At 53.3% G+C, this 22,479-nt stretch overlaps 1 protein-coding gene across 1 annotated transcript in view; it reads right to left on the minus strand.

Moving 5' to 3' along the window:
• Positions 1-458: 458 nt before the first annotated feature.
• The window catches only part of WNT7A (Wnt family member 7A), a 62,445-nt gene continuing 40,424 nt past the window's right edge, over positions 459-22,479 (minus strand). The window contains exon 4 of the mRNA XM_034996894.1: positions 459-938. Coding sequence (XP_034852785.1) covers positions 459-938 — 480 coding nt within the window. The remainder of the gene's footprint in view (positions 939-22,479) is intronic.

Consider the following 22,479-nt stretch of genomic DNA (forward strand, 5'->3'; position numbering starts at 1 on the left):
CTAGCAACAAAATTATCCCGCAAGGAAAGCAAGCAGTCCACTTTGATTGCAGAAAACGGATCCCGATGAGGTGGGAGGATTCTTTTTTAATTTAATAAATTAATATTATTTTTTATCAGAATAAATTGTTAAATATTGCTATGTTGAGGCCCCAGGGCCCAGAGCTCCTGGTGCAAAAGGCTCTGCTCCAGCCGAGGAGGGCCCCACCAGGCAGTGTGTGGGGTGGGGCGGAGCAGCAGTGGGTGTGGAAGAGAACAGTCCAGGGCTCTGGGGAGATCTTTCCACCGGGCGCCTGCAGAAAACCCAGGAGAGGTGTCCCCACAGCAGAAAAGACAAGCTCAGCATTCCCCCGCCGAGATCCCGGACAAGACCTGCCAGGGTGACTGCAGCCGGAAGCTGTCCGGTCCCCCCTGCAGTCTGACTTGCAGCTGGAGGCGCCCAGCCGCCGAGTCCCGGGCTCACTTGCACGTGTACACCTCGGTGCGCTCGCTGCAGGTGTTGCACTTGACATAACAGCACCAGTGGAACTTGCAGTTGCACTGCCACACGCGGGCGTACTGGTGGGTGTTGTAGCCGCGGCCACAGCACATGAGGTCGCAGCCGCTGGCCTGCGGGGCCGTCTTGTTGCAGGCGCGGCCCTGCGTGCCCACGCTGCCCGTCACCGGGTCCTCCTCGCAGTAATTGGGCGACTTCTCGATGTACACCAGGTCTGTGTCCATGGGCTTGCGGTACGACAGCGGCTTCTTGATCTTCAGGAAGGTGGGCCGCTTGTTGCGGCTGGCGCGCACGGGCTCCACGTGGACAGCCTCGTTGTACTTGTCCTTGAGCACGTAGCCCAGCTCCCGGAACTGCGGCAGCGTGGTCCAGCATGTCTTGGTGGTGCACGAGCCAGACACACCGTGGCACTTACATTCCAGCTTCATGTTCTCCTCCAGGATCTGCAGGGGCGGGCAGGGAAGAGCACAGCGCATGTCACTGCACACTGCAAGCAGCGGTCCTGGGCGGCCCCCAGCCCGGCCCACCCCCGCCCAGCCCCGCCCAGCCCCGCCCAGCCTCGCCCAGCCTACCCGGCTTGGGCTTTTGTGGTTCTTTGTGGTGGGGGTCTCAGACCTGGTTTCAAATCCCTCTCACCCCTGGCCTCTGTGCTGTGCTTCTACCTGGAGCTCACTTGCTCTCCCGGCCCCTCCCAACTCCTATCTGGTCCTTAGATTGGTGCTCAGGTCAGTTCAGGCCAGTCCAGGGCACACAGAGGGTTCTCTTTGACCTGCACAGCTTTATTTATTTTTTATTATTTTTTAAAAGATTTTATTTATTTATTTAAGAGAGAGAGATGGAGAGCGAGAGCACGAGCCGGGGAGGGGCAGAGGAAGTGGGAGAAGCAGACTCCCCGCTGAGCAGGGAGCCCCATGCGGGACTCGATCCCAGGACCCCAGGATCATGACCTGAGCCGAAGGCAGACATTTAACCGACTGAGCCACCCAGGTGCCCCTGGCCTGCACAGGTTTAAAATCATTTTTGAACCAACATTTAAAAACCAGCAGATAGACTTCCGGGGTTGGTTGGTTGGTTGGTTTCTGTGTTTTGGCAAACAGAAAGGGCATCTGGCAACTCTAGGGTGAGAGTCAAATCATTTACTAACTGGCACAGCTGAGGGCTGACCTACGGGGAGGGCAGCATGGCCGTCCTCTCCCCACAGCCTCTGCCAGCACGGTCACGTGGCAGCAACACCGGGAGCTGTCCCAGCAGCTGCCTCCTTCCCTGGCTGGCATCCCTCAATCTGCCACAGTCCCCACCACTCCATATTGCCTCCCCGACCTCAGAGGTCCTCTGCTTTGACCACTTATGACATCTGCCAGGCACGGTGAACACCCGAGGCTGGGAACCCTGGCTCTGATTTAGCCTTCCCTGGCAGCTTTCCCTGCCCTCCAGGCTACATGGTGTGCCTCTTCTTCTGAGTTCCCAATTCCCCTCAGGCTCCCATCGCCATAGCACTGAGATGCAGCACTATACGGGGAACGAGAAGCACAGATGCTGGACTCTGGGTTTAAATCCCAGATCTAACACCAACCTGCTGTGTGCCCTTGGGCAACCTCCTTGAGTCCTCTGTGCTGCAGTTTCCCCGTATGCAAAACGGGGATGATAATTGTAACTAACTGTAATCATACAACGAAGCACCTGACAGCAACAGAAAAGAATGAACTAATACACACAAAAAGAACAGATCTCTAAGATGTAATGCTGAGTGAAAGAAGTTGGATGCCAGAAAGAACCAACTGTGTGATCCCACTGATAACGAAGTTCAAGGACAGGCAAAACTAATGGCTGGTACGTGGGCAGTTGGCCCGTGAGCCATATTTTGCTGACCCCTGCCTTGGAATATCCCTGCAAGCAAAGAAAGCAACATTTACCAACCCCCCGTGGTACTGGATATTTAGCTTGTTTTCAGGCTTTGGGGTTTGTTCTTTTTAAAATCTTTTCTCTCCCTGCCTTCTTTCTTCTTTCTTTGTTTAAACTATATTATAGAAGGAAGTATCTTTGGAACTAAAGCTTCTCTTCCTTTCTCATCATCTTCAGCCCGATTTTATCCCAACAGACATTTATGAAGCTCCTACTGTGTACCAGGCACTGGGATGGGGATGTACTAGTGAGCACAGTTTCTGGGTCACAGTGTATGAGCATTTTCATGGTCTTCATCTGGACTGGCAAATTAACTTTGCCTGTTATAGAGTGAAAAAAAGAGTGGATTAATGAGTAAATGACTGAACATTTATTAATCACCTGTACACGCACTGGGCCCATGTTTTCGTATGTGGCATTATTTAACTCTATGAGGTTAGCATGATTCCATTTTAGAGGGGTAAAAACTGAGGCTCAGCTAAGTCCTGGAGCTGGTCTGTGGGGCATTCAAAGGCAAGGGTCTTACTGCTGAGGGTTGTGAATCAACTGCTTGGTGGCTCTGCTGACTTGCTTTGTGACCTTGGAATTGTCACACCCCCTTTCTGGGCCTCAGCCGCCTTCACTGAAACATGGAATGAAGTCAATTCCATCTTTTCTTGGCGAAAGCCAGGGTGCTGGAACAGAATCAGACATTCAAAAAATAGTCATTAGCTCTGCCTCTGGGCCTGGGCCGGTGCGGGTGCTGAGGACACAGAGGTGACAAGATAAGTTTCCTGTCTCCAAGGATGGGCTCCTGTTCAGGGTCCTCCCAGTCCTGTGAGCTCTGCTTCCAGGAGGAGGTGACCAGTGCTTGGGTCAGTGGACTCAACGGGTAGGGAGCACCACCCTGTTTCAACCACAGTATCTGGAATCAAATGAGCCAGCAATGCCACAGCATCCAGAATGTTCTGGGACAGAGATTTCAGTTGGCTGAATGCTCTGATTCCAGGACACCTAGTGTGACAGAGCACCTACCGTGCGCTGTCGTCCTCATACAACCTGCACACACGCGCAGCTGCTACTGGGATGAGCAGCCCCCCAGATAACACAGATGTCCCTTTTGGTTGTCAGTGAGGAGATAGTTCCCCAGCGTCCAGCCCGCCTCCCCGCCTGGGCCTGAGAAGCATGGGAAAAGAGCAAGCAAGAAAAGGCTCGGGGGTGTGGCGATGCGCTTTGGGGGCAGGGTTCGGCAGTGGGTTCTGGCTGACTGGGATTGCAGTGCAGTCAGAAGTTTCATGCTGGGGGACACTCAAAATGGATTCGGACGATACTGAGGATGTGGGGCACCTAGAACCCTCAGCACGGCCGGTGGGTGTGCATACACTGCACGGTGTCTGATAAGACACGCTGACCTATGGCTCAGAAATTTCACTTCCAAGGCATATACCTGAGAGAATCAAATGCTTGTGTGCACAGGAACCAGGTTCAAGGACGTTCATAGCAGCAGCATTGAAGGACATATGGAGAGGGCCCAGTGTGGTCTCACGGTATCTTCACACTGGGCACTCTCCGTATGGCCAGCCCTGGTGGGATGGATAAGCTGAGGGGTGCGCTCAGCGGGACACTACAGGACAGTGACGACGAACAGCTACGGCAAAGCACACCAACAGAGGTCAAGCTCAGAAATACAGTGGGGAGGGAAAAAAGCAATTGGAAAAGACGTCCACGGAATGAGTTCATCTGTATCAGGTTCAAAAGTAGGCAAAAGTGGATTGTATTGTTCGGGGGCACCTAGAGAGGCGGAAAGTATAATAAGAAGTCAAGAAATGAGGGTCACAAATATCAAGACGGTGGCTGTCTCCAGGGTGGGGCGCGAGGGGCTGTGGTTGACAGGGGTCACCTGGGGCACTTCTGGGGTGCTGGCAATGTCTGCTTCTTGATACGGATGCTTTATAATTCTTCTTTTATTTTTATTTTTTAAAGATTTTATTTATTTGCCAGAGAGAGACACAGCGAGAGAGGGAACACAAGCAGGGGGAGTGGGAGAGGGAGAAGCAGGCTTCCCGCTGAGCAGGGAGCCCGATGTGGGACTCGATCCCAGGACCCTGGGATCATGACCCGAGCCGAAGGCAGACGCTTAAGGACTGAGCCTCCCGGGCACCCTATAATTCTTCTTTTAAATCAATATAAATGTCCTGTGTGCTTTTTTGCACAGAAGCTATATGTTATAATTTATAAAAATGCAGTGGGTACAACAGCCGCTAAGCACATGAAAGGATGCTCAACATCATTAGGCATCAGGCAAATGCAAATCAAAATAGCCACTTCACACCCTCTAGGATGGCTGACAGAAGAAATACAGACATAGCAAGTGTTAGCAAGGGTATGGAGAAATGGAAACCTTCACACACTACTGGTGGGAATGTGAAATGGAGCAGCCCTGTGGAAAACTATCTGGTAGTTCCTCAAAATGTGAAATACAGGGTTATCGTATGGCCCAGTGCTATGACCTGAATGTTTGAGTCCCACCCCCCAAATTCATGTGTTGAAATCCTAACCCCCCCTTGCCCTCCCAGCCCCCCTAGCCCCCTCCCCCCGGGGAGACAGTAAGTGGGGCCTTTGGGAGATTCTTAAGTCATGAGGGCGGAGCTGTCGTGAATAGGATGAATGCCTTATAAAAGAGGCTCCAGAGAGACCCCTAGCCCCTTCCACCATGTGAGGACACAGCAAGAAGGCACTGGCTTTGAACCAGAAAGAGGGCGTTCCCAGAAGGCGACCATGCTGGTGACTTATCTTGGACTTCTGGCCTCCAGAACTGTAAGACATAAATGTCTGTTGTTTATAAGTCACCCAGTCTGTGGCACTTTGCCTCCTAAAAAGACTAAGACACCCAGCCAGCAATTCTGCTCCTAAGTATATACTCAGGAGAAATAAAAACATACGCCCATAAAAACTTGTAAACCAATGTGAACAGCAGCATTCTTCATAATCGCCAAAAAGTGGACACAACCCAACTGTCCATCAACTGATGAATGGATAAACAAAATGTGGCACATCCACACAATGGAACATTATTCAGCCATAAAAAGGAATGAAGTGCTGACATACACTACAACATGGATGGATCTTGGGAGCATTATGCTCAGGGACAGAAGCCAGACACAAAAGACACCAATTGTACGACTGCATTTATATGCGATGTCCAGAATAGGCAAATCTATAGAGACAGAAGGTAGACTAGCGGTGTGGGAAGAGGCTGGGGGAGATGAGTGACGCCTGAGGGTACACGTTCCTTTCTGAGGTAATGAAAATACTCGAAAATTATGATGGTGGAACATACCTGAGACTATGCTCGAGAGTGCGGAACTGTACGCTTTCCATAAGTGTACTGGGGATGGTGTGTGAATTATACCTTAATAGAGTGGGTTTTCTAAAAAGTCTCTGGAAGGTTTTAGTGAAAAAACCTTAGGTTGTATTTTTGAGGCTGTGACACCCACTGTTTTCGTGTGGCGGGTGCCGGGCCAGGAGCCCCCGTGCCGGGGGTCAGGCTCCGGGGTCAGGCTGGGTGCAGCTGCCCCTCGCGCTGAACGCAGCCTCCCGCACATTGCCTCCCTCTTCCCATGAGGCCACAGCTGGCCTGAGGCCATGGTAGTATTTGTGTGGGCCCCTAATCAGATGATGTCCAGCCTGTTAACCCTGCAAACTCTGCATTTTCCGAGTCTCAGTGATTGCATTATATCCGCGCTAAGCTGGGCATAATCACAGCTGCCCTGGCCAGAACTGGCCACCCAGACGGGCATCCGGGTGGGCACCCAGCCCTCTCCCCGAGGCAGGGGACAACAGCAGAGGAAACAAGTGTGGGACAAAGCCACATTCTTTGCACGCCCCGCTCCCACCCCCAGAGGCCAGGCTGACTGACTACCAGCTTCTCAGCTGTCCAGAGGGACTTCAGGATAAGCTTCCTTTTACACTGGGAGAGTCTGGATTGTGATTCAATGACACGTGTAGTCCGAGGGTCTACGGGCTCTGAGAAGACACAACCCCATGCACTTTCCCAGTGCTTGGCACACAGCAGGTGCCCAAGAAATGCCCAAAGGTAAATTCACCAACAGGGTGCATTCAAACTATTCCACGACCAGCATGCAGCGAGCCTGAGCATCGCCCCCTGACTGTTCAGGGTCTGCGAGGCCCTGCCTGGCTGGCTGGAGGGGAAGTCCAGAGGATCCCGGGAGCAACGATGATGCGGGGACGGGCATTCAGAGGGCTTGTGCAGCTGGGACGGATCCATGTCAGTATTTTATGGCCCTGGCGGCACTGCTGGGTCCCAGCTTACAGAGCAGCAACATACGACTGCTTGGGGGCTGCCATTTTACCATCCTGTGATGCAGAGAGGCCTCGATGCAGCAGGAAAGTAAAGGGGAAAATAAATCTGTGAGGCCCAGGGTCAGGTGTCTCAGAGGGTCTCTGGAGAACACGGAGTTCTCCCGCCTCCCACCCCACCGGTGGCCGGGGGTCTGAACACAGCAAGGGGCCTCAGCTTAGCGGACTGGGGGGACTTTCGGGGAAACAAGAAGTGGCTGCTACAGGGTTCACGTTTTGCCTGATGAACGGAACGTGTTCCCTTCTCTTCTCCACCTGTGGCTGCTGGTCGGCTACGAGGTGGGATTTTATCATGAGTGGACAGGGAAGCCAGTGGAGGCCAGGAACACAAGTCAGGACTTATAAGGACCTCGTATTGGTTGTAACAAATGTGTCTCTCTGGTGCAGAGAGACTTCGTGTGTGGGGGGCAGGGGGTGTATGGGAGATCTCTGTCCCTTCTGCTTAGTTTTGCTGTGAACCTAAAACCGATCTGAAAAATAAAGTCTATTTTTAAGGAAACGATCTCAGAAGAGAAGTTGTATGCAGGGGTGGTCTCCAGCGCTGAGACTGGGCTGTGTCTGCTGCTGACTGGCCGGGTACCCTCGCTGGCCCTCAATTTCCCCATTTTGAACCCAAGGGTCTAAACTAGATGATTTCCAAAGCTGCTTCTGATGCTGTCTCTCTGTCTTCCAACTCTGTCTGTCTTGGCTTTGTATCCATGCTCCTCTTTAACTGATATGGTGTTTCCAGAGCCCTGTCTGATTTTCCTGACACTCCCTGAGAGATGGACGTTATCATTCCCATTTCACAGGTGAAGAAAGGGAGGCTCAGAGAAAGGGAAGGACATAAGCAAGATCAGAGTGTGCCTCCGTAGTCTCTCCAGACCACTCCCCATGCTTCTGCTTCCTGCTTCACGCCCCAAGGAGACTACACGGTCCCCGACCATTGCTGCTGGTGATTGGTTGGTTGGGCCTGGTGCATATCGGTCATGGGACCGATGGGATGCAGCTGTCACCTCTAGGTGGGCCTGACCAGTGGAAGCCCTGGTGGGGGATTAGAGGGCAGGAGGGAAGTCCCGAAAGGTACCCCTCATGCTCGCTCCCCCCTGGGCCCCTCATTCTCATCTCCCTAGAAAGACACTCCATACCTGTTAGGGGTCACTCCCTATTTCTCCCTTCCCCTCAGTCTCAGGCAGCCACTAACTAGCATTCTGTCTTTATGATTTGCCCATTCTAGACATTTCACATAAATGGCTTCATACACTAGGTGGCCTTTTGTGGGTCTAGCTTCCTTCATTCAGCAGAATGTTTTCAAGGTCCATCCGTGTAGCATGGCGTAGCATGTACCAATACGGCCTTCCTTTCCATGACTGAATAATACTCTGTCGTATGGATATGCCACAGGCTGTCCCCTGTTCATCAGTTGTTGGACAGCCATCCCTTCCTAAAGTCTCCTTAATTTCCTTGTCTGAGTGCGCCCAGTATACTGGCCATGACCCCAGCAGCCATATGCCGCTCCCCTGAGGCGAGCTGAGAACGAGCCCCTTCCTCTTGACTGCCATGCCCATCCTTGTCCACCTCTTGGCTTGGCCCCCTGTTCCTTACCCAGTTAATCTTTACTGCCATCTCAGAGGCTCAACCCAACAATTCCACCATTGGATATGTACCCTCTGGGGAGGCTCACGCATGTGCCAAATGACCAAGTGCCTCACGGAGGCGTTATCTGAAATATCAAAAGGCTGAGAGAATCAAAAGATCCGCCAGTGGGGACTGGTTATATAAATTCTGACACTTCTGTGAACTGGAATGTCCTGCAGCTGTTAAAGAGAACCGGGCAGTTCTGTACTTACTAAGGAAGGCTGATCTGCAAGAGACACAGTGAAGAGAACAAAGCAAGGTGCAGAAAAGTACGCAGAGCGTGAGCTCATTTGTGTGAGGAAGAAAAGATGTGCGCATGAGTGTTAGTAAGAGCACAGAATAATATCTCTGGAGAATACATGAGAAATTGGTAAGAGTAGCTACTTCCGGGGAGGGCACCCAGTGCCAGGGATCTGGGGAGACAGGAGCCTTACTTATGGGATTGCCTTTTGTGCCTTTTGAATATGCTATCATGTCAGAAAAAAGTCACCTCATCCAGGAAGCCTTCCTTGATTGTCAGTGACTCCCTCATTGTCTTTATGGCTGTCCTGGGCTATTGATACCTGTCACCTTTGCCCTGTGAGACTGTCCATCTGTCAGCATCTCCCATCAGGCCAGCGGGTCTTTGTGGTGGACATGGAGATATACCATTCAGATGCCCCTTCAAGGGAAGTCTTGTATCAAAGCTACAGCTAGTGATGTACTAGTAAATTTCAGGGGGGGCAAAAAGCCCTTTTGTACCTTTTACAGTGTTTGCTAATTTCTTTGGGATAAATGTTCCTATCACGGCTGATTTTAAGCTACAAATGATTTAACAATTGGCTCACAAATCCCTGAATCTTTAACACTGGGTCTTGTGAGCCCATAGGAGCCAGCTCCAGCACGTCATGGGACCGGGAATGGAATCAGCATACACCCCCAGCTGTCAGATACTCCAGGGCCTGTCCCACCTGCAGAACTGCAGCCTTCCCAGGTGGGCGACAGCCAGAGGCTGAGAGAGGCAGGGGTAACAGGTCTGGCCAGCTGGATGGGCAGTACCTGCTCCAGAGTTCCTTCCAAGGCTTTGTCTGGCCACCATCGCAGCACCACCTCAGCCCAGTCCTGCTCCTCCCCTTTCCCTTTGCTGAGCCCTACTGAACAGCTTGGACCTACAACTCCATCTCAGCCTCTGCTTCTGGAGAACCCCACCTGTGACATTCCTCAGAGGCTGGGGCCAGGCCATTCACCTCCACCTCCCTAGCCTCTGGCAGAGAAAGCCTGGCGTGGAGAAGGTACTGACCAGTAGGAAGCAGAAAGAAGGACCTAGTGTGTGTCTATTCATATTCATTCACTGACTCATTTTACATTGAACACCACCTGTGTGCTATTCGGTATCACCCCCACTGCAGGGGCCCTGGGAGGACCGTGATGCAGGGAGATGCTATCCCTGCCTTCTCTGGGCCTACAGATCCAAGCCAGGAGCAGCCATAATAACCCTCCTGAATCTATAAATTTGGTGCATTCTATGAAGGAGTGGAACAGAATGCAGAGAAAACTTTTGACCCAAGAGTAGCTGCTCTTGTGTGCAGCTTCAGGAAGCTTCCCCCAAGAAGGCAAAGGCTGAGCTGGCAGCCAAATAACAGGAAGGATCAAATAGAATCAGCCAAACTTAGCAGGATGGGAAAAGGGCATTTCAGACCAGGAAACAGCACATGCCAAGGCCCAGAGGTAGGAGGGATGTGGCCTGCCCACGAGAGAAATGGGAAGGGGCAGGGGGGCTGGCCTCAGGGCAGGGAGGAGCCTGGATCACCCGCAAGCTAAGGAGTGCCACTGAGGGCCTTTCAGGCAGGGGAATGGTGAGGTCCGAATGACACTTTTCGAGATCATTCCAGACAGAACAGAAATTAGGTTAGAGAAGGTCGGAGTGGCAGGGTGGAGATGTGGAAAGAAACCGTCCCCATCACCCAAGCCAGAGACGACAGTGGCTCTGACATAGATGGTGGCAGGAGGGGACAGGAGGGGAAAATCAGCAATGCTTGGTGAATGATCCATGGGGAGTTTGTCGGGGGCCCAGGGCAGCTCACAGGCCTCTCATGGATAAGGAGACTATGCACTGAAACAAGGAACCCAAAGAAGGACCAGGTTAGAGGAAGAGCATGCATTGAGGGCATGATGGGGAAATTTCTGGCACAGTGAATACCCCGGAAGAAGGACATCTGGGGAGTCTTTTGGTGCCACTGAAATCTGGCCCTAGTCAGCATGGGTGCCCACAGGAGATAATGTGACTAGAGCCCCAGGCAGGATTCAGTCACTTCACAGACTAAAACATGTGGTTGAAACCAGCCAGAAGTGAGGTAAACACCTATAATCTTTGGTATTTAAAAAAAAAAAAAAAAAAGATTACAAAAGCACAGGATAGGAGAGTCTGAGAAAGACTGAAAGCTTTACATGACCACACTAATAAGCTGCTAAAAAACCTGAGGTCATATTAACTGAGGTCTGGGACCCACAGTAAGGGAGGAGATTGCTATGCGATTTTCAGAATTGAACTACACCCCAGCAGATGGACAGAGACAGATAGAGTATGTATAGGGGAAAGGGCTGGAGACCCCATACCTAAGAAGCTGGAGCTGCTCAGCCTAGAGAAGGAAGTTTCTGGGTGTCCTTGGTCACTGCCCCATCTGCTCTGCAGGTCTGTCCTGGGGCAGGGTGAGTGGGAGGGACTATGTGTCCATCCAGAGGGCACAATGGGGACTTCAGTTGGAGAGGAGTCACAGGATAGCAGATCCCTGCTCAGTGAGAGGCCAGCCCTCCCCACCACGCGACCAGACCTGGATGGGGGGCTCTGGGGAGGGCAGCAGCAGCTGGGGTCTGTGGTGCGGATTCCTGCACAGGGTAGGGCAGGGCTACTCTCAGTCTGCTTCTCTGCCCCCCAACCCAGCCCCAAACCTGTCTGGAGGGCAGGAAGGATTTTCTGCACCGCTGGAGGGAGAAAAATCAATCTCTTTCTGACATGTCCCCCAGGAAGTGCCAATAATGTACCAGGCGCTGCCCAGAGCCCAGAATTACCCAGGGCGGGATTCTTGGGCCTGGGAGGGGCCTTGGGAGAAACTTGGCTCCAGAAAATTCCTTGATTCGTAACACCAAATAGATGCTATTGAAGGTGGCCTCCTGGGCCATGGCAGACTCTTGGGGCTGCCCAGAGGATCTGGGGGGTGAACTTCTGGGAGGCGGAAGGGGTTCTGAGCGAGGTCAGGCAGCGACATCGGCTCCCACCCAGTCCATGCCGCATGGCACTCCTATGACTGGGAGCCTCCGATACCCTCCAAAGCGTTCTGAGGGACGTCTAATTTTTAAAAACCAAAAGCTGTCTCTCAGCATTGAATTCCACTTCTTCCTCTCACATACCCTCCCACATTGAGGCCACTGGGAAGAACATGAAGCCCCCACACAGTCCAGGAGGATAGCCCACCCCATGGCGGTCCGTGCCTCCTGCCACGCCCTCCTCCAGGTGTGCAGCTCTATTCCTCCCTCCATGGTCTAACCCCCCCAACGCTTCAAGGGCAGCCAAAAATGGCCCTCTTCTCAGAGCATCCCGCCCTACGCACTGAACGCCGGCAGGACTCGGCCAGCACGGATTTCTCCCGCTCCCAGTGCCCTTCTCCAGTGCTCTGCTTGTTGCACGGCAAGGCTGGTGTGGCCTTCGGAGCTCTGCAAACATTGACTCCTCAGTGAGGCTTTCCCACAGCCACCCTGACTGCAGTCACCCTGTCAGCGATGGCTCCCAGCTCCTGCCAGTCATCCCTCCCAGATCCCACTGCTCAGCCCTCCCAGTTCCCACTGCTCACCGCTCCCAGGTCCCACCGGTCATTACTCCCAGATCCCATTGCCCATTCCTCCCAGGTCCCACTGCTCACCTCTCCCAGATCCCACTGCCATCCCTCTCAGTTCCCACCAGTCATTACTCCTAGATCCCACTGCTCATCCCTCCCAGATCCCACGAGTCATCCCTCCCAGTTCCCACTGCTCATCCCTCCCGTTCCCACCAGTCATTACTCCCAGTTCCCACTGCTCATCCCTCCCAGTTCCCATTGCCCATTCCTCTCAGTTCCCACCAGTCATTACTCCCAGGTCCCATTGCTCATTGTTCTCAGATCCCACTGCTCATTGCTCATGGTTCCCACTTCTCATTGCTCCCAGATCCCACTGGTCATTGCCAAGGATAGGATCTTGACTCAGGCCAGTCAGGGCCAATCAAAACAAGTCCTGAGGATTCAGTGTGAAGAAAAGATAAGAACCTTTCTGGTTATTTCCCGCCAGATGTGAAGAAGGAATGCAAGGGCCAGAGCTATGGATAGGTATCTTGCAATCATATGGGTGTGAGAATGGAGCTAACTAGGAAAGCAGGACTGAGAAAAAAAGAGGATGATGGGTATGTGCAACTGGTTCCTAGGAATATCATCTGCATCCTGGATCAAGCTGGACTTGAATGCATTACCCCAGGACCATTCAGTTCCATGAATTGATGAATTTCCTTTGTTTTGAAGCTGGCTTTCCTGTACCTTAAAATATCCTAATGGATAAATACACAGCTCCCTTTATTTATAGGAGAGATGCTTTTTGTAAAGCTGATAGCCAGTCCATAGGTTTTAAGTCACAGCATGGACTGGCTAAAGATTGGTTTGCTTGAAAGGGCCTTGGGGAGGCCAGGACCTTGAGGGCTAGAGACTGGGGTTAGCTGGGTATCTGCTGCTTCCTTTCCTTTGACCCCTCCACTGTTGGCCAGGCTGCCTCCTCTGCAGGAGGGGTCAGTTCTGGACCATTTGCACCCCAGGTAATGAGCAGTGACTCAGGCAATCAGAATCGGTCTCTACATGACAACATGTTGTGATGGAAAGCAATCTAAAGCTACCTAGGTAGCCCAAGAACCCTGGTTCAAATCTTACCTCTGGTCACCACATGCCAGTGATGACAAAAATGACCAAAGGGAGCAGGGCACGCTTCCTGTCTGGCTGTCCATTTCCTCATCACAACCAGCCTGCCTCTGACCACAGAGGCTAAAAACCCAAGACACCACTTGATAAAAACAGAGGCCTGAGAGAGTGACTTCTCGTTTCCTATCTTTGGATGCTGTGATGTGAGAGTGTGATTCCTGGCGCTTAGGCAGCCATCTTGTGACCAAGAGAACCAGAGGCTGACAAGGGGACAATGGCGGACCAGCAGGATAGAAACAACCCAGGCCCTCGGAGAATTGTTGAGCCTCTGAAAAAAAAAACTTCATCCAGACTTTATTTTGCAAGAAAAAGCCAACTCCTATCATTGAAACCACTTCAGTAAGATGTTTTGTTACTTGTAACCAGATGCAACCTCAGTGATTTGCTCCTTCTTGTAAAGTAGGAGCAAGTTGTTCCTCAGAAGAAACAGCGGGGATTAAGTGCGAGAAGGGCAATCGGGGCCTGGTGCAGGGCATCTCATCCAACAGCCCTAGCCCGGTGAGTTTTCCTATTTCATTCATGAATGCTGAGATGTATGGGCACGGCCCTAGAAGGGCACAGGCAGGGGAGCAGCGATGTGGAAGCTTGTCCATACTGCTGGCACCTGGCACGGGAGCCCAGGGTATCTTTATGAAGCCCCCAAGCTGCCACCTCTTCTCCCCACACACCGCCCACTCATGCCTGCAGTGTCTCCCCCCATCCCTGTTACCACTGGTGCTTGCTCCCACCCTCAGATCCTAACCACCTCTCCCCAGCAGGACACCTGGTTCCAGAACCTTCTGTGGACAAACCCTGAGTGAGCTGGATCACCTGGGGAAGCTGGCCATTGGTCAAGGAAAGGCACAGAAAGCAGGGGGCAGGTCTGTGGGGCGCAGAGGCCTCATCTCCCTAGGGCTGATGTTTGGTTTCCACAGAAGGGAGGTGACCTGAGCAGGATGGTCACCCAGTCCTGCTGGCTTCCTCTGCCAGGCCTCCATGCCCTAGCCACCCCAAGTAGCATGTGACCCAAACCACTTGCACCAGCCGAGCTGAACACTAGCCCCTCATCCTCTGTGTGTGATAAGGGATGTCCCTTACCGCACATGGGCCACTTCCGGTGCTCCCTACCTCACGGGCACATTCCCAAGGAGCCCGACAAGATGGGGGCCCCGCTGGCATCAAGGCTGGCTCCATCGCTCAACTCCCGTGAGAGCCCAGATATGCTGGGCAGTCTGTCTGCCCCCTTCTCCAGCCCGGAGGCTCACGTGTGAACACTATGCCCATAGGCCCCCTGCCCCCAGCCCCTGGTCAGGTCCAGCCAGTGGGAGACCCCACAGAAGACTGGAGAGCAGGAAGAAAGAGAGGCTGGGACACTTAGTCCCCAGACTCCCTCTCTGTGGGGCCATATGGTGGCTCTCACTGCATTCCCCTACCTATAACCACGGCTCCTAAGTGGCCCCCCTCCTCCAGCTATACTCTCTCCAGTGACATGTTCCCTTCCCTGCCCCTTCAGGCCTCCAGGTAGTAAGAGCTCCCCAGTGTCGCCAACACTCGGTACTGCAACAGCCCTCACAGGATGCCCCAAATGCTGCCCACACCCCTTGAAGTAATCCCTCCATTACACTCTCTTCTGTTACCCCAACTGTATCATCCACCAGACCCTGGCCGGGACACTGGTGGGCAAGGTATGCCACCTCCGTGAGCCTTGGTTTTGTCCCCTCGTTCAGTGGAACGCACCCCCTGGTGGCACGGCCAGGGCCGAAGGACCAAAGGTATAGTGCCAGGCCGAAGGAGGCTTTCAGAGATGTGGCTGTTGTTACTCTGACCTTTAAGTTATTTACAGTGCTGCATGACGTTTTTGTGTTGGACTTGGCTAAGAGTAGGGACAATTTCTCAGAAATGAGCTCCAGGCTCAATAAAAGCTGCTCACTTTGTTCAGCCGCTGTTCTAAATGCTCCACACAGAGGCAGATTTATTATCCTCATCCCCATTCTACAGGTGAGGAAGCTAAGGCACCAGGGAGTCAGAGTTAGGAAGCGTGGGGACCAGTCTTCCAGCACAGGCAGTCTGCCTCAGGAGCTCTGTGGGCCAGCTGAGCAGAAGGAAGGCAGAGGGCCAGGATGGCCTTGTTCCCTTAGGCTACCGTCTCATGGGCTGGTTTGCGTAGTGGACACTGTGGTGTCCGTCCGGGTCCTCCTCCAGGACCCACACTCACCGCCCCGCTGCCCGGGGTGTGGCCGCTGATCCTCCAAGGCGAGTTCCTCCTAGGAGCTGCTCTGCCAGCACGGAACACCTCACCCAAGGTCATGCCCCTCCTCGGGGCAACTCCAGCCAATGACCGGTTGATGCTGGCTACCAAGACCTGGTCTCCCTGCCTCAGCTGGGGACAACTCTAAAGGGCCATCCCAGCCCCAGAGCATCTCGTGGGACCAGCTGAAGCCTCTGCGGGGGCTACAACACAGCCCCTTCTCTCCCTTGCTTCCTTACAGGTCTGTCTCCCCAGAGCCCTTCCTGGAAATGCCCTGCACGTGCACTTCCACGTCAGGGACCCTTTCCAGCGGCCCTGATCTAGGGCAGCGTGTAACTCAGCGGGCAGCTGGCCCTGGGCCATCCCCCGGACACCACAGGTGTGAGCACTGCCCTGGCAGGAGAGGCTGCAGGCTGCCAGCCCAGAATCATCACTGCCTGCCCCTCCTCCTCCTGTTCCTCCTCCTGCTCCTGCTCCTCCTCCTCCTGCTGCTCCTCCCCCTCCTCCTGCTGCTCCTCCTGCTCCTCCTCCTCCTGTTCCTCCTCCTGCTCCTGCTGCTGCTCCTCCTGCTCCCCCTCCTGCTCCTCCTCCTGCTGCTCCTCCTCCTGCTCCTCCTCCTCCTCCTGCTCCTGCTCCTCCTCCTGTTCCTCCTCCTGCTCCTCCTCCTGTTCCTCCTCCTGCTCTTCCTCCTCCTGCTCCTCCTTCTGCTCCTCTTGCTCCTTCTCCTGCTCCTCATCCCTCCTCCTGCTCCTCCCTCTCTTGCTCTTCTTCCGCCCCCTCTTGCTCTCTCTGCTCCTCTTCCACCGCCCCAGCTCCCCTCCTCTTGCGTATCAATCCATCATGAGCAGAAAGCTGCATGTCACTCGGCTGCAGCTGTATTCCTCTGGGCAACTCAGATGAAAGAGAGGAAAAGGTAGCTTTTTTTGGTAAACATTTGGAGTATTTTCTTCTCCGCCACATTCTTTAAGTCATATTGGATGCACTGACTTCAAGCAAATATTCCTGTCTGCCTCAGGTGGGGATGGCAGGGGGAGAGCCGCGTTCCATAGAACAGAGCCCCTGGAATGCAAGCAGGTTAGCCCCGACTGCAAGGCGGGTGCAACGTCCGGCCAGGGCCTCAGGACAAAGAGTGTCAACCCAACCCAGAGAGAGAAGTTTCCCTGGCTAGACTGGGACCTTCTGAAATTCAGTGCTGGCCAGGTTACAACTGCTCCAACACCATCTATGGCTCCCTGTTGTTGGGGTTAAAGCCCAGTCTTCTGTCTGGCTCTCCAGGCCTCCACGAACTTGGCCTCTGCCCAACTCTGGGGACTTGAAGGAAGCCATGTCTCAGGGACAAACACCCCCTCATCCCTAGACTTATCTCCTTCTAGGTTCCCACTCCCCCCAGGACACCTGTCTGCCCCTGCACACAGTCACACACGCCCAAACACAGCCCATGAGTCACATGCACACGCATCCTCCCCATATGCATGGCCCCCAATGACCCCCACGCTGTTCACACCCTGACAATCATCACCACACACTCGCCGGCTCCCTCACTCCCAGTCACACACGTGTGTGTGCAAACTCACATACACGGCCTCATACCACTCACCCCTGCCTAGCACATGCTCATATAGTCCCTCACCCACCCAGACACACACACATAGAGCCCCCCACATACTCACACACGGACACACACACATACACCTCTCCATACACACACATGTCATACACACACACCCCCCACACTCTCACACACGTCAAACACACATACACCTCCCCCCACACACACTCACACACATACAACATACATACAACTCTCACAAGCATGCTTGTAGGCACCATACACACATACACCCCTTGCACACATGCTTGTACACATACACACAGACATCTCCCCTCCCACACGCTCACACACAGGATACACACATCCTCACATGTGACGAACCCAGGCGGTGGAGGCCAGCAAATGGGCTCCCCTGCGCTTCCTAGCCAGGGGCCCTGGGCCAGGCCTCAGCTTTGCTTACCTATAAACTGAGACTCACACAACCCCTTTGAAGGGCTGTGGGGGGCATTTAAGGTAGAAATCCCATTTTAGAGGTGGAACAGACGAGCCCCAAGCGGGGCAATGGCTGATCACAGTGCTGCCTCCTAACCCCCTCCCGTCTCTCCCAGACACATTCTGTCTGCTTCTTTCCCATGAGCTGACTCACCCAGAGGGAGCAGGGTTGACCCAGGGACAGTGGCTGCCCGAGAGACGGGGTCTGGGTGGGGGATGTGGACTGTGGCCGGGAGTGAGGTAGTCAGGTGACCCCAACTATAGCATGAGGGGCAGGGAAGCCAGCAGGAGGGCGCTGGAACCACTGAACCCACATGTTCCTCCCAACTTCTGGAGCATCAGTGAATTGGCCTTGGCATGCATTCGTTCTTTCATTCATTCATTCATGTATGCATTCGTTCTTTCACTAATTCATCCTTCCACCACATGTTCATTTAATCCCTGCTCTGGGCCGGGCCCTGAGGTTGATGGCCAGGTGGGCAGAACGAAGCAAGCTCCCTGCTCTCTGGAAGCTTACACTCTGGGGGGAAGGTGACCATGCATCCAACTGTCCCACAGGCCGAGGCCAGCCCCCACCAATGGTGGCTCTCAAGGAAAGCACACACCTGCCCCTCCTGTGGTCCCAGACCCCAGCCATTCTCCTCCCACAACCTGACTGGAAAAGGTTTTTGAGACAATGCAGGAATCTGAATCAGGTGGGGTATCATACAGCCTTGAGGAACTGTTCATGTTGTTCTGGGTAATAGCAGTACCATTGTTATGTTTTTTAAAAATCCTTATTGACTAGTGAAATAAAATGATGTCTGGGACTTGCCCTAAACTGTTCCAGTTTGGGGGATTTGGGGTAGACACTAAAACAATGTTGATGGCTGTTGGCCAAATGTTGGGGCTGTTGTAGCTGAGGGTTGGGTATGTGGAGTTCATTATACTGTTCTCCCTCCATCTACCCCCATCATCCCCTGCTACCTCTGACCTCACCCTATGCCTTTGTCCACTGCACTCCAATTATAATGCATTCCTTGCTGTTTCTCCAATACACCAGGGATGCTCCTGCCTCAGGGCCTTTGCACTTGCTGTCCCTTTGCCAGGAACACTCTTCCTCACCCTCTCTATATATGGTTCTGTCCCTCCCTTGACCTTTGCTCAAATCTCTCCATTCCAAGAACACTTTCCCTGACCCCTGTTTTCCTGGTTCATCTTGTTCCCTTGCATTAGTAACTGACATAGCACGCATTTTCTTTGTTTGGTTTCTCTTGTCTCCCACTGGAATGTAAACTGCTCAAGGACAGGGACTTGGTCTGTCTGCTCCTGGCCGTGTCCCCAGCACCTAGACCAGTGCCAGGACTATAGCCGGTGCTCAGAAAATACTTGCCGAATGAATGACTGAGAACAGTAATGGTGGAGCCTGACTAGAGTGAGGTGAGGACATATCCTTCTGCGCTGAGAACTGACGTTGAGGAGGATGAGGCTGGACAGGAAGGAGGCAAGGACAGGCCGGGCAGAGAGAACAACATAGGCAAAGGCCCCGGGGCAGAAGAAAGCAGGGAGCAGTCAAGACACGGAGAGAGGGCCAGCCCGGCCTCCTGATAGGACCGGGGCAGAGGGCCGGGGCAGGGGCTGGGGGGCTTGGTATTTGAGAAGCCCCCTCAGGTCATCCTGTGGATGACAGCCCAGAGGCCTGAGCAGGTGCAGGAAGCAGTAAGATGGAGGCTCAGCCAGGCGGAACCACAGATGAAGGGCAAGGAAGCTCACAGAAGCTGGAGGACCGCTTGGCCATTTTCCAGAAAAAGGCCCCTGTGAACCTGCTTTGGTGGTGAATCAGCCACAGCACCTGCTGCCCTTCCTGGCCCTGGCCAGCCCGAGGAGGATGCAGAGCCTGAGCTCCCAGCAGCCCGGTGCCTCTGTTTGTCCAGACCCTCCTCTCCTCACCCCGGGACTGGGCTCCTGCAGGGACAACTCTGAAGATGGCGAACTTCAAAGACCCCTGGTATCTAACCACAAGGACGGTGCAAGAGCCAGACCAGAAACAGGCATCCACACAAAACCTGGATGTGAACGTTCACAACAGCACTACGTGCAGGAGCCCCAACGTGAAACAAGCCACGCGTCCCTCAGCTGATAGGTGGATACGCAAAATGGGGCATATTCGTACAATGGTTTTTCAGCCATAAAAAGGAATGGAGGACTGATAGAGGCTCCACATGGATGGTCCTTGAAAACACAATGCTAAGTGAAAGAAGCCAGCCATGAATGACCACCTCATGTATGATTCCGTTATATGAGTTGACAAATCCACAGAGAAAGAAAGCAGATTAATGGTTGCCTGGGGCTGGGGGAACCAGGAGTGGGGACTAACTATTAATTGCTAACAGGTACGTGGTGTCTTTGGGGGGTGAGGAAAACATCCTAAAATTGTTATGGTGAGGGTAGTGCAACTCTGAATCCCTTCTGTGCGCACTTAATGCCAGGTCTTTCTGAACCCCACAACGCCCATGCCACCTCAGGGCCTTTGCAGCTGCTATTCCCTCTGCCTGTGACACCCTTCCTCGGGTTCCTCAGCTCCAGCTCTGCTCCTCAAAGTGACCCTCGCTGGAAGCCTCTCCACGGTGCCCCGTGCCCTGTCCCCAGGGTAACCCCCTGTCATAGTGCCCCGTTAACATCCTCCCAAGCCCTTGGGGCACTTGAAGATGACTGGTTTGCCTCTCCCCTCCCTGCCTAAATGTCAGCTCCAGAAAAGCATGGCCCTTATCTGCCCTGTTCAGGAGGCATCTAGAGAGGCTTGCCTCTTGCATCTCCTCAGCCAGCATTTGAATGCAATGCAGGAGTGACTGCGTGAGCATAGGAATGAGTTCATCCTGAATCAGGAGCCTCGCCAGCCATTTCCTTCATGGTGGGATCTTGTAGAAGAGGCCCTGACTTAGTCCATAGAAGAGCAAGGTGCCCAGGTGTCATAGAGGGGCTCTATGACAGGGGACATAAGGGATGTGTGCTCTGGAGCATGGAGGAAAGACCCAGGAATGAGGTCACACTGGTCGAACACCTTCTGTGCCCCCAGCCACCCCGCAGATGAACTGCCCTGACTCCAACGAGGCCCTGCCCGGGTGACCAGGTACCAATGAAGCCCTTTGAACCGTTATCCCAGAACAGAGGTTCCCTTGGTGTTGGTGTCCGGGCACAAGAGCTGGTATCTGGGAGGGTGGGCTAGCCTGGTCTGAGGTTCCATGTTGCCCCACATGTCCCAGAGGACATGGGCGCAGGGACACCTCCCTTGAGATATGCTTTTTCCTGCCCCTGATGCAGTCAGGTTTTTTCCAGCCAGGCGACTAGGAAAAACACCCTGGGTTATCTCTGTGCCAGGGCGGTTTCCAGAGAGGTGGGGTGGGGCCTCCCCCCTGGGCGGAGGGGGGCCGTGGTTGAGGAATAAACTCTTCTGAAGCTACCAGGAACTGCCACAGGAGCTGAGACCTGAGGCTCAGAGGGACCCGGGGTTCTGTCCCAGCCCTGCCACCAAGAGCTGTGTGTTCGGAGGATTGTGAGTGGGCCTGGAAGAGCCTCTGAAACCACGTCACACCAGAGGAACTGGAGCATCTTAGAGCAGAGAGAGGAGTTTTCAACGTCCTGACTGGGAGTCCTAACTCGGCCGCCACCTTGCATGGGAGCCACCCACCTGGCTGGGTGACCACAGGAATATCGCTTGACCTCTCTGAGCCTGGTTCTTCAACAAGAAAACTGGGGGTTAAGAACAACAAGACACCATCTCAGGGTTGTTAACTGAGGCAGAGTAGGTGAGGTGCCTGCCTCACAGGAAGGAGCTAGAGGACAGGGCTTCGAGGGGACCAGGTCGGCGCCACCAAATTTTTGCAGGACTGCTTTCTGCAGAGGATGCCAATGGGCCTGAGGACGTGGGGAGCAAATCTGGCTCTTCCCAGTTGTTTTGGAGGGGCAACTCCCAACTGAGAGCCTGCAGGATGGGAGTGGACTTGGAGGGAGAGGGATCCCTCTCACCAGAGGTATGCAAGCCAGATTTAGATCAGTACTGTCCAAAATGGGAGCCACCGGCCACATGAGCGCTCAAACTGTGGTTAGTCTTAACTGAGATGTGCTGTAAGTGTAAAAGCAAATGCCAAGATTTCAAAGACGTCTTATGGGGAAAAAAATAATGTAAAGTATCTCAGTATTTTCAGATTGATTACATATTGAAATGACAATATTTTAGGTGTATTAGATTAAGTGAAATATATTATTAAACTTCATGTCACTTTTTTAACCTTTTTGATGTGGCTACTAGAAAATTTAAATTACATACACGGCTTGTATTAATTTCTTTTGGACAGCTAGGCAGAATCCTTGCTGCTCAAAGGGTGGCCCCAGGACCAAGAGCATAGCCTCGTGGGAGTTTGTTGGAAATACGGATTCTTGGGCCCTACCCCAGAACCTACAGAATAGGAGTCTGCATTTCCACATGCCCCCTAGGTGATCTGTGTGCATGTTTAAATTTGAGACACCTTGCAGATGCCTTGCTTGGAGGTCTGGGAGAATCCCCCCTTCAGGTAGGGAGTTGGAGCCAGTGACCTGAAGTCCAGCCTGTATTATGTGAAATATTAATTAATGCCTTTGTCCCTGAGTCATATACTTGGTCCATAGTGTCCTTTAAACCCCGCTTTCTCACGCCAGGAAGCAAACATACTTTCAAGAGAAAAGGGCAGCTTCATGAGGGACTAGTCTGTCTTCAAAATGAACAGTATCAGGGCACCTGGGTGGCTCAGTTGGTTAAGCATCTGCCTTCGGCTCAGGTCATGATCCCGGGGTCCTGGGATCGAGCCCCACATCGGGTTCCCTGCTCGGCGGGAAGCCTGCTTCTC

This window comes from Mirounga leonina, unplaced genomic scaffold (genome assembly GCF_011800145.1).
Source record: "Mirounga leonina isolate KUSES-001 unplaced genomic scaffold, KU_Mleo_1.0 Mir_94, whole genome shotgun sequence".
Taxonomy (NCBI): Eukaryota; Metazoa; Chordata; class Mammalia; order Carnivora; family Phocidae; genus Mirounga; species Mirounga leonina.